The sequence below is a fragment of the Odontesthes bonariensis genome, chromosome 19, assembly GCF_027942865.1.
Source record: "Odontesthes bonariensis isolate fOdoBon6 chromosome 19, fOdoBon6.hap1, whole genome shotgun sequence".
Lineage (NCBI taxonomy): Eukaryota > Metazoa > Chordata > Actinopteri > Atheriniformes > Atherinopsidae > Odontesthes > Odontesthes bonariensis.
Window position 1 is genome coordinate 13,999,055 of NC_134524.1, and position 12,332 is coordinate 14,011,386.

Genomic DNA, 12,332 nt, shown 5'->3' on the forward strand with positions numbered 1-12,332 from the left:
GGGGAAAGATAACGAGGAACAGGAGAAAACGAGGAACACTGTCGAATAGCCTACGTGTGGGGGGGGGGGGGATAACTAATGAAATGCAGATGAAGGGGAATTTGAACAACAGAATGTGGAGCACAAGAACATTGGAGGCTTTCCACAGAATTTTACTTCTTTATTTGTTCATTTATTTGGTTTTAGAAAGTAATCATAAAGTGATATTTTCAACATGGGTCTACAATCAATAGATTGAATGATTTATTACATCACCTTCAAATAGCCTAGTAGTCCAAGGTTGTAAAATTGTATTGTGGTGTGATGAAGAACTCTCCTGAGTTACTTGGTGGCTGCCTTACAGTAGTAGTCGAGGAAATTCCTGATTTTTTTCCAAACCATTTATTTGATTTGATTGGATTCATTTTGTTATTTCATGACACTGAAAATCAAATCTTTCATGAAGCCACATACATTGAGAAGTATGCCAGATTCTAAGAGACAAAATGAAGCTCAAAGCATTGGTGTTTCCTCTTCTAGGCTCCTTTATGCCCCTCATCCCTGAAAGATGAGTTTAGATGCAAACACATTCTCTCGGGTCCTGGTGTCTTATTTGAGGGGTTTGACGCTACTATCACAGGAATATTAAACAGAAAGTGAGCAGATCCAATGACATAAAATCTATAATAACAATAATGAATGTTTATCATGGCAATACTTAAATATGTAGACTGAGCATGCTCATAAGTCATTATTTAGATGTATCTTTTATAGCTCTATCAGATTGAATGATGGCAGCACACAAATTCAATGGTTAATCTTCTGCAAGAACAGAGCCGGAATGTCTGCATACTCTTGTTATAGGATGTAAATTAGGTTCAAAGGTGCTTTATAGGTGCTGACCATTTACAGTTTTCTCCATCAGACACACAATATTGAAAAATGTTCATAATTAAGCATTAAAATAATCGTGGTGCCCAACAAAGATTCAAAAGTAGAAAGTAATGTCAATTTCAGCATAGTTTAGGTAATCCTGACGTACCAATACGTGAAAACATTTCCATATGTCAGTACTCAGTAATGAATGATGTTAAGGTGTAAAAGCACGCCCACAAGTGCGTTACATCTCTTCATACATAAGCAACGTAGACTTTATTTGACACTGTAGAGTATTCAGAGATGTGGAGGGGTTTCTTGGATCAGTGCTTCCAAACACAACAAGCACATATCACTCACGCATGAAAATATAATAATAACAAGAAATATCACAAAAGACAAACTTGTAGAGACTGCATCTCCAAAAGGCAACTTTCTTTCAAAAGCAGAAGTCATGAACTCAAAATCAAAGACGTCCAGTAAAAGTGTACAAACTTAAAACATAGGCAGTAGTGTCCTTGTAATGATACTTGTATGTTCCAGAAGCCCTTAAACCTTTTTAATCTAAAACAAAAGAATCTCAGGTAAAATTAATACAGGGCTTTAACTTTGTGTAAGTTGTTTTTTTCAATGTAAAATCTAAGCATCCATCCATTTTCTAAACCTGCTTAATCCAATTCAGGGTCCATAAAAAATAAGAATCAAAAGAGACAAAATAAGTGCAATTTAAGTCTTCATTCAACTTTAGTATTTTCATTGTTAGCAACAAGAATAAAGAAATATATCATTCAACAATGACTTGTTTCAGTGTTTGAGCATCAATATCATATACATTTTGGGGAGGCTGTAGTGCTTGGTAGGAAAGACAGATAAATATATCTGTGTTTTTTCTAAAAGTTTTTTCCTTTTCAGTATTTGATATTCCTTAAAGGGGGCTGCACGGTGCTGTGGTGGTTAGCACTGTTCCCACACAGCAAGAAGGTGCCCTGTTTGAATCTCAGCCGGGGCTCTTCAGTGTGAAGTCTGCCCGTTCTCCCCGAGCATATGTGAACACAACCGTGTCATTACTGCTCCATCGCAAATGCTCTTCGACTTCACCTTCACTTTGAGTCAAAGACTTGAGACTCTTGAACTGGGACACCCAGATCCTCCACAGTGTTTGTGGACGCCATCACAAAGATGGTGCTGATGTCTTCTCTTTGAAACATTTCCTTCAGCGGTGTCTCGTCATTCCACCCTCGGCTCTTTGAAAACTTGTAAACACATCCAAAGAGATCAGGAAATAACACCAGGACGTCAGTTTGTGCTGCATCCTTAGCACTGTGGAGAAGAGTGACAGTACCAGAAAGATTATAGCTGGAATTGATGAAAACATTTTTTTGCAGTTTGCTGGTCTGAAGCATTCAAATGTGTGTTAACACATCTGCCAAGTGAGAAAGGCATCAGCTATACAGAAAATGACAACTTCAAGTTATCGCTGCTAAAATAGATTCTACAAGCTAATGAATCATGGTGTGATGCAATACGTGTTGTAGTTCATCTGAGGTACTATTTATCATTTCTAAAATGAGGTAAGAACCAGATTTGTTTTTATGTCAGATATATAAAACCGTAGAAGTGAAAGACGTTGTATTTACTTTTGACCGTTGACTGCACCTGATGTTTAATTTATCTCATTACTTAACAAATACCACTGTTGGAAACTTAACCCGACAGAGGTTTCTAATGTTGTTGCCGATCGATGTGATCACAATTACAGGCAAACAAAATCTGACTAAACTTATAACACACAAAAAGTACTAATCATGTCTGGCGGAACATTTTGTAACGCGTACAACCAGCTTTAGCAGTAAAAGCCTCCATCAGATGTTTCCTCCAGCTGCATAACACTGAGCAGGACTTTACAATTGCAGCAAACCTGTTTCAGAGGATCAATATTTCTGGGAAATCTTAGCTGAACAGATTCTAGAAAACTATATTGAAGGGATTTCATTCAGGAGTCTTACATGTGATCTTTGGTTGTTGCTTGTGGACTTGTTGGATCAAAAAACTGCTTACAGTGATGTGAATCCAGACCAGGATGTGAATCATTACTCAGTGTGTTAATAAAGACAACTGATTGTGTCGTATTAGTTCAGCCAGTTTGTAATATCTACATGTAGATAAATGTAGGGTGTTGGTGAAATGCTCAGTAATTCAGTGATGTATTCTTAGACTTAATTATTATGAGAAGTGCTCTTGCCTATATGTCAAAAGACAAGATCACTCTGTTGTCTTTGAACAAGATAATAATTATCCTTTCAGTGTCAATGAATGTTCAGACCACACTTAAATTTGAATTGAACTCACTAATGCTCGTGGAGATTGCGTACGAAGCGCAGTAGTCCAAGTGGGTTTTCAGGGTAGGTTTTGTTTTTGCTATCCATCTTCTGAACGAGCTCTTGTGGAAACTGTGTAAGAAAAAAAGAAAAATGATACTTTGTTCTGAAACCAAATTCCTGAGTTACGGCTGTTATGCTGCAGTCACCTTGTTTTTCCACAGCTTGAAGGATCCATCAGCAGCACATTTTTCTAAAGAATCAGTCACTTCCTGGTCAGCCTTTCGACAGTTTGCTGCCTCATCCCGGTTACCAACTTTTCTCAAGTAGTCAACTTTCCTGATAAAAAAAGAAAAAATAAAGCAGTATGAGTCTTAAACAGAAGCGATAAATACAAAATATTTAACCAATTTGAACTAAAGCTACAAATATAAAAAATGATGGGTAACTTTGGTTTGGATTGATACAATTTCAGAGTTGAAGCTCAACATAACAACTCTATTAATGCTTTAATGACCAAAATTTAATGAATACAGTATTGTGAAAACGTAAGAACACCCAGTTTCAATTATAAGGTTTAACATATCAGGATAACATCAGATATAATCTGGTCCTAAACAGGTCATAAAATTAGGTAAAGACAACCTCAGTTGAACAGCAACATGTGACATATTCCACTGTGTCATTATTTAACAAAAACTGAGGCAGTGTATGAAAAACAAAGTACATTCTTCCATACTGCTTCCATAGCAATTAAGAGCATACATAGAAGCACTTTACAGCAAATCAAATACACTTGATGAAGTGATAATAAGAGAACCGATCAATCAGTCAGTGTTTTCTCTTACTTTCCACAAGGCCAGAAGAAGGGATGACTCATGCATTTGTCCACTTTAAGTCTGTTCCTTGGATCTTTATCAATCATCTGCTCGATGAGATCCTTCGCCACCACATCTTCAACATGATCCAAACGGTACCTCCCATTGTAAATGTTGGACTCGCATTCAAAGGATTTTTTGCCGAAAGGATGGTGTCCTCCAGAGAGGATATAGTAAATCAGCATCCCTGCCACCTTAAATGTTAACATAACATTTTATCAGTTAAGCTTTTTTACACCATCTTGCTCAATATGTTTATGCAGCTGAAACACTCACCTGTACATCAGTGTTTGAGTTGTACGGTATGTTAGATTCTTCTTCTAAGGTCTCTGTGGCCATCCAACACTTAGTTCCCGCACTGGACGTGCGCAGGGTTGTTTGATCTTTTTTTAAACGTCTACTTATGCCAAAATCAGCTAATCTTGCCCTTCCCTTGACGTCTGTAGGAAAAATGATGACAAAAAAGTCATAAATATAATCAAAAATAAAGGGTAATTGATTACATGGTAAATGTTGGGTGGTAAACATAAATACTAAAGAGTTAATAATAAGATAATACTATGCAATTACAGATGTAATAACCAGGATGAACCCTGTTACTATGGGTATAGCTTTATGATATCATACTGAAACATATAAAGTATGTTAACAGGAAACCTAAAACACAGGATATTTATGGAAAAAAACAGAAAAAAAGGGTTTAACTATTTTGTAATAGCATTGTTATATTGAGACAACAACGTGGGGACCTGCTTAAAATAAAAGATTTATATTGTGCAATGTTTGGATTTAAAATGGTGAAATTGTGACCTAAATGGTGTACAAACCAGACACTGATGGAATGATATTCACAATATTCTATAACACATTTAGTCGATCTCCAAACAAGAATATTTCTGAAAGTCAAACATTGCAAATCACCCCAAAAAAATGAGGCTGAAAGTCACGTTTTAAGTTTTCCATCTTGTTTCAGGGAAAAACTTTAAAATGAGATGTTTACTACTGTGGCTTGTTACCAAGAAACTCTTGTGTTTGGGTTTGTGTAGTAACCAGAGATAATTTACCTAAAAGCGACAGAAAGTTACGTTTTATTTAATGGTGACAAAGTATGGTAGACAATGACCTGAAAACACTTGCAGTTGGTTCTAAGTAAAAACCCAGTAGAAAGTGACGCTTGCTCATTTACCCTGTAGCCAGTTTCTCAAGCTGTCACACTGGGGGAAGGTTTATTGGTTTTCCAATTTGATCAACTTATGAAAGAGAACGTGAAAATACAAAATAAAGGGCGATTTGGTAACACGTCACACGGTGAATTGGACAGCTTTACAACTCTGTACATTTGGTACGTGCTGCACACTTGAATGTTTTTAGAGAAAGATGTAATTCTGTTTTGTTACTGGTCATTCGTATTCTGTTCATTTCAAGGTCAAAGACGGGAACACTGGAGCGTGCTCAGAGCGACTAAGTCTGTTTGAGTTTAGTTAAACTCAAATATGCAGGTGTCATTTGATCCCCAAAACACATTATGTGGGTGCGCCAGTCCAGCTTTGAGAGCTTTGATTTTGTACAATGTCAGTTGGACTAAAATGTTTACGTGTGTGTAAAAAGTTTACGTTCCAATATAACTAATATGACTAAAAGTTAAATGTATAAATGCTGTTCATCTGAAATAAAAGCTGTAGCACACAGAATTATTTAGCTGGTGAGGAAAGTCGCGTATGACAGCGAACGTTTTTGAATTATAAATATAAGTATTTTGAAAAATAATGACAAAAACATGTACTGTCACCGTGGAGCTTATAAGTTTCTCTGGTAGAGTTTTGCAAATCTGTATGGATGGAAACGACCTTCTCTTGTAAACGGTGTTGTGTAGATCTGTTTGTTTTGGGAATGCAAGAGGGAAAAACTCAACACATCTACGTACGCCTGTTAAAGCCTTTTAATGTTAGCCGATTAAAATATTAGTACCTAAGGTTACCACAATATTGTTAAAATATTTTTTGTCGATGCCATTTTTTTCTGTTTGATTACTCTTTTAGTGCACTCTTGTCCCTATAAAAATAAATATCAATAAGATTACCCCAGTCACCATAGCGATATTAGTTTGTAGAGTGCCATGATGCATTTTCTGAATTTCACATTTTTTCTTACCAATCAAAACGTTCTGTGGTTTGAGATCACGGTGGATAATTTGAGGATTTTGACAGTGAAGGACCCTTAAACTGTCAAGAAACTCATAGACACGTTTCCATCTCATCAGCAGATCATCATCATTATCTCTGATGTATTCTACCAAGGTGTATTCACAAAGTTGGAGAGCAAGATATCCAAAGTTTTGGTCCTCCACAGCATCAATGTATCTTACGATAGATGGATGATCAAGCTCTGGGAGTCGCAGGATTCCTTCCTCATTCTTCAGCACTTGATAGTTACACTTAGACATTCTCTTAATCGCAACTTCCGTGCCGTCATCCCTCAGCCCCAAAAAGACTTCAGTACCATCGCTTCCCTTTGCAATGCGGAATTCTGCATCATTCATATAAACAATGCTCCCAATTCTGGTTACTTTACTTTCATCAGTGCCAACCAGCTTCTCCAGTTTTTCCTTCCACCTCTTGCTGATTGGCAGCCATCTTCTTGTTCTCGATGAATCGGTGGTGTTTCGGGGTAATTCTTGTCCAGCTGACGTAGATCCTACAATAGAAAGCGATGCTATGGCATCAGCCGCAGCACTGTCAGATTCATCATTTGCCCCTTCTTGCCTCTCTTCTCTTTTTGTCTTTTTCTTCTTCTTTTTCTTCTTCTTTTTCCTGGGTTCAGGTAAGGCTGCATTTCCATCATATTCAGACCCTGGCTGAATACAATGACTTTTCAGACGTCTGAGCACTTCTTTCAGCTTATCATTGGTTGTCAAAGCTGCAGATATCTGTATGTCCTCAGGCACTGAAGTTATCCCCACTGATTTAAACATGTAAGCTGCATGTTCTACTGCAAGCAAGTTTCCAAATATGCCATATGTGTAGACCCTGATGTCAGAGGAGTGACGCTCATTTACATAAGGAACAACTATTTTGCACAACTTCTCCATAAAGGATCTATCCCAGCCAAGAATGCCCTTTGTTTTCTGTGTCATCACATATAAAGTTTGCAGAACAGCTTCCCAAACATCCTGTCTCTCTTTCAAACAAAGCTGCTCCAGTAGATGGGGAACTATAGCCAGTGCTTGCTCATTTGGTATATCATCCATTGTGCAGAAAATGGCATACAAACTATCAACTGCCCTCTTTATATGTGGCTTTGGGATGCTTGCAAAACGACTGGCTGCACCTTCAACGTATGTGTTCAGATTTTCGGTTTCTTTCAGCCATTTAATACTTCCTTGGCAGTACTTTTCTTTACCTTGTCCAGTAACCGTGAACAGCACTTCAATCATGGTCAAATGGGTCTGAGGATCCTCCAGTAACATGTGACTGTGAAATGCTCTGAACACTTCCTCTGGTGATTTCTCTCGTACAGCAATCTCCAGATCCAAAAAGTGGCAGATTTTGGAGCACAGTTCATCTCCTTCAGATGCAAAGTTATGAATCTTCTGGGCTAAATTCTTTATGAAAATAAGATGCTGAGGGTCAGTTATAGGTAACAAAGTTACATGAGCACCTTTGGAGAGAAGGAATTTCATAACATCCTCTCTGTCATGGACAGCAGCAACTTGCAGTGGTGTCATAACATTCCATCCGTTTGGGTTGTCTACAGTCAAGGTCGGAACGGCATTGAATAGTTCCTTCGCAAAAATAAGTGGCGCTTTGGATATGGACACATAATGCAGAGATGTGAAGCCTCTTTGAGAAGGATGATTTGGGTCCACTCCTTGACCAAGAAGGTAAGTGAAAATATCACGGCTGTGAGTTCCAACAGCAGCAATAAGTGGGGTTATATAGTCATTCCATTCTCTGCAGGGATAAACCTTATTAATGTTGTTGTCCCTCAGTAACTTCTTCAGCTTCTTCAGGTTGTTGTCAAGTATACACTGTATTACAGGATGTGTTTCTGTCGGCTGGGGGAATGTCACTTTAAACTGTGTGATGATATTCATTGTCTTGCTTCAGATAACCTGTGAGGAGATAAAATAATTAAATTGAGTGTTTGTATAAATGTGTGAGAAAGACAGTGCTTTGTAAATAAGGTTAAAAGGTGCTATATCAGTCAAAACCCTTTTAAACTGGCAGCGTAATTTTTTTACACTGACTTTGCAAACATGTTGAGCAGACCTACCTTTCACCATTATCTCTAATAAATCAGTTTCTTTTCACCCATCTCTCAGTGTCAGTCTGCTTTTGGGTCCCTCCCTGTGAGTATCGGCAGAAACAAGAGAAGCTGGTCATTAAAAATCTGTGATTTCTGTAATATTGCTTCTTTACAACGTCACAAACTCATTCAAGTTCCCCAAGAAAGCTGGTCGTCTACGAAAGACAAACGCAACAGAGGACAGGGTAATGTGGGGAATTTCAATGGGTAATCAGTTCAACACTGCAGCTGGAATCACTTGCCAGTTCAGAACTGAACAGGGTAAGGATCTGTCTCATCAAACAGTATCACAACATTTAAGAGCATTTGGACTGAAAGCAAGTCCAAATGCCCAAAATTCAAATGACCAAATGCCCAAACAAATGACCAAACTTCTCATTAGCAGAATGAATCAAAAGGCAAGACTAACCTTTGCTCAGGAGCATGTTGTGTGGGTAAAGGAGAACTGGTACAAAAAATGAATAAATCAATAACATTTGCAGCTTTTTACCATCTAAAAAACATTGCCAGAATCAAAGAAACAGTGTCTAAACTACACTTAGACTAATCCATGCGTTTGTCTCCAGCAGGTTAGACTACTGTAACGGCCTGCTCACTGAGCTCTCTAAACGGAGTGTAAAAGAGCTGCAGTACATCCAGAACGCTGCTGCTCGAGTCCTGACAAGAACCAGGAAATACGACCATATTAGTCCAGTGCACTGGCTTCCTGTCGCTCAGAGAAAAGACTTTAAAACAGCTCTGCTTGTGTACAAGTCTCTTCATGGTCTCGCACCAAAGTACATCTCTGACATGTTAGAGCCATATGAACCAACTCGGGCTCTGAGAACCTCAGGGAGGGGTCTCCTGCTGGTGCCCAGAGTCAAGACTAAACAAGGTGAGGCTGCGTTTCAGTTTTATGCTCCTAAAATCTGGAACAGTCTTCCAGAAGATGTGAGATGGGCCTCAACTCTGACAATGGGCCTCATGCAAGAACATTTTCGTATTTTTATTCTACATTTCTCTTACTTTTTTCGTATGAAGGTCTCGTACGAACACGTCACGTCAGATTCAACAAACGCTCTTATCTTTGGAAAAAGTGTGTAAACGACCTGCGTAAATGATGAATCCCACCCGTGCGTATTTAGGCTGCGGCTACACGAAAATGTTTTTCACTGTAAACGATACTTTTTCTTATCGTTTCGCTGTCGCGGCCACACGGAGCCGGCGTTCCCACTACCCCAAAACGATAGTTTTTGAAAACGGGTTCCAGAGTGGGAAAGTTTGAAAACGGCCTCGTTTCGTTTCCATTGTTACAGCAAAACGTTTTTGCGTCAGTCACAAGTTGACGCTGTGAGCCAATTTTAACACTTCTCTATTGTCTCACAGCGTGGCGTGACACAGTGGCGTGTGTACTGCATCGTTTCATCGTTTTCATCTGGACAGCAGCGCGTTTCCGTGTGGTCGCAAGAATTTTCGTACCCGTTTTCAAAAAAAACCTCGTTTCGTTTTCGTGTAGCCGTAGTCTTAAGTTCACGTGCACGAGGATAGTAGATTTGCATACTCCACGCCCAAAATGATACCATATAAGGCTGTGCTTCCTCGCTCCTGTGCCAGGAAGTGTTGAGTGTTGAGTCATGAGAATGTCATCAAGGCGCAAAAAGAACAACTTTAGGGGCTCTGAGATTGAAGTTCTGCTGTCAGAGATCCAGAAAGGAAAATCTGTCATTTTTAGCAGTGTCAGCAGTGGAATTACGGAACCTGCTAAACCGAAGAATGAGAAGCAATTAGGAGTGCTGTTAATTCAATGTCACCTGTGGTTCGTAATGTCACCGAAATAAAAAAAAAGAAATGGTTTAATATGAAAATAGCCTGGGACACCCCCGATCTGTCTCCAATCTCCCTCTGAAAGGTTCCCGTGGCCAAAAATCCAAGGGTGGTGAGGACCTGGACGTGTGGTGGAATTGGGTTTGATCGGCGTGTTTTTCTGGAGTTGTGGCTCTAGCAAACTGCATATTTGCAGCAGCACAGTCCTTGGCAGTCTGAATCGCGATGTCAGCCATTCGTCTGTCTCCATGTGGATATCTACACATTCTCTTCTTAGAGCCTGACGCGCTAAGGCATCCAAAATTAGCAAGACAGCCGCTGGTTACACTTCCCATTGACCTTGTTATATACAGAGTCAAATTAAACCTTCAATTAGTGCATAATTTAAGTCAAACAGAATAATGTCAGCATCATTATGGGGTATAATGTATATATTTATTTATGTTTGCTTCAAAGTAATTAAATATACAATCCATTAATCAAGCAAACGTGATCGGAATAACAGCGGACTATTTTACGAAACTCCTACGACAGGCCTGGATCACTCGTAAATTCTGTTCGTACCTGAAAGAAAGCGTAAAATACGAAAAGATTGGTGAAAGGGCAAATTATCTTAAATCACTCGTACAGACGATTTAAGAACAAATCTGTGCGTACGAACGGTTCTTGCAAGAGGCCCATTGTGTACGTCGTCAAACTGGGGAAAGACTGAACCCAAAGTGTGTTAAGAAGTCAGTGAGAGGTGCATGAGGAGTGTCATGGTTCGGGGAAAGTTTTCTGCAGCAGTAGTTGGGCCTCTTACACAGCTACATGCAGAGTGAATACAGAGATTTATCAGAACCTTCAAAACACTAATGTGATTTTTGTAAAATAAAGTTCTGTTTTTTTTGTCTTCTCATAGCTGGTTTAGCCACAACGAAAATTCCTTCCAATGTTGGGCAATGGAGATTACATTATTTCAGAAAAATCAAGTGTTCATAAATTGTTCTCTGATTTTGATCTCCAGTGTAGTTCACGGCACTGACTGACAGGTTTAGAAGCTGGAGCTTCCAACATGTTCAACGACACTCCCTAAAAGTCAGATCAATAATAACGAGCTATTCTGAATTTATTTCTGAAGACAGTTACACTGGTAACAGGACAATAACAAGCAATAATCACCCAGTCCATTGTAACATCATCAGGGCCATCATATGAGAAAAATTAACAGTTTGGAATCTCTCCCATATTTAGTGTGAGCTGAGAGAAGTTGTAATTACTTAAGTTGGACACAGAAATTGATCACTGATTCTAAATGGGAATAACGCCGATAATTAAGACTTTAATGCGAAGACCTGACAAAAATTCCCCATATTTCGCTCCATGTTTGTAATATAAACTTCTCCAAGTTGGTCTACTACTTGTCATAAACCCTAACGATTAAAACACGTCTAGAAACAGGAAGTGTTGGAGGGAAATACCTGAAAGTTCAGTCACACCTTCTGTACTTCAACTGATCAGGAAAAAAAAATCGTTGGTCGCAAAATGCATGAAGTAAACAACTATATTTATCAAACACATAGGTTAGATTATCTTTTACAATGAAAATAGTACAGTAAAGTAGATTGTCGCGACATCAACTTACAGCGTCTTAGAGCTGAGCATCTGTCCTCCGTCATAACTCAGCGCAGTGAGTCTTTTTTGCTTTGACTTTCTGCTCCTCCCAATGACATCAGCACGCACAGGAGCGCAGCGTTTAACTTGTACTTTGTGCGCTCAGTTTCGTTTCTCATTTAACACACAAGCGAACTTGAAAGTCTTCTGCCAGGGCTGTATGTTGGCAACACTTTATCGCTAAAACTGTCGGCTTGTGCTTGTGACTAGAAACTTCTGTGGAGTTAAAGCAATATAAAAACATTCTATGTACATTAAGCACAGGGTCCAAACAGCGACATGCTGTAGAAAGCCAGGTTAGATAACAAAAGGAACATTGATACTGAGTGTATAAAAGACACTGCAAGGGCGGGGAATACAATAAAACAGGAGTCCGAAACATCCAAAACGAAAAAGAGAGCTGGGGAAAGATAACGAGGAACAGGAGAAAACGAGGAACACTGTCGAATAGCCTACGGGGGGGGGGGGGGGGGGGTGATAACTAATTAAATGCAGATGAAGGGCAAATTGATTTGAACAA

At 39.0% G+C, this 12,332-nt stretch overlaps 1 protein-coding gene across 2 annotated transcripts; it reads right to left on the reverse strand.

The window, feature by feature from the left end:
- Positions 1-1,106: 1,106 nt before the first annotated feature.
- On the reverse strand, positions 1,107-11,856 carry LOC142369117 (uncharacterized). 2 transcript variants are annotated; one of them, XM_075451375.1, is made up of 8 exons: positions 11,784-11,829; positions 8,324-8,397; positions 6,203-8,162; positions 4,328-4,491; positions 4,022-4,245; positions 3,383-3,512; positions 3,205-3,305; positions 1,107-2,175 (listed from the first exon to the last, which is right to left on the reverse strand). In XM_075451375.1, the coding sequence occupies exons 3-8, from the start codon at positions 8,142-8,144 to the stop codon at positions 1,956-1,958; spliced, it is 2,781 nt and encodes a 926-aa protein (XP_075307490.1). In that variant the 5' UTR covers positions 8,145-8,162; positions 8,324-8,397; positions 11,784-11,829; the 3' UTR covers positions 1,107-1,955. The 2 variants fall into 2 exon arrangements, with proteins under 2 accessions (XP_075307490.1, XP_075307491.1); XM_075451376.1 differs by lacking the exon at positions 8,324-8,397 and having other exon boundaries at positions 11,784-11,856.
- Between the last annotated feature and the right edge of the window lie 476 nt (positions 11,857-12,332).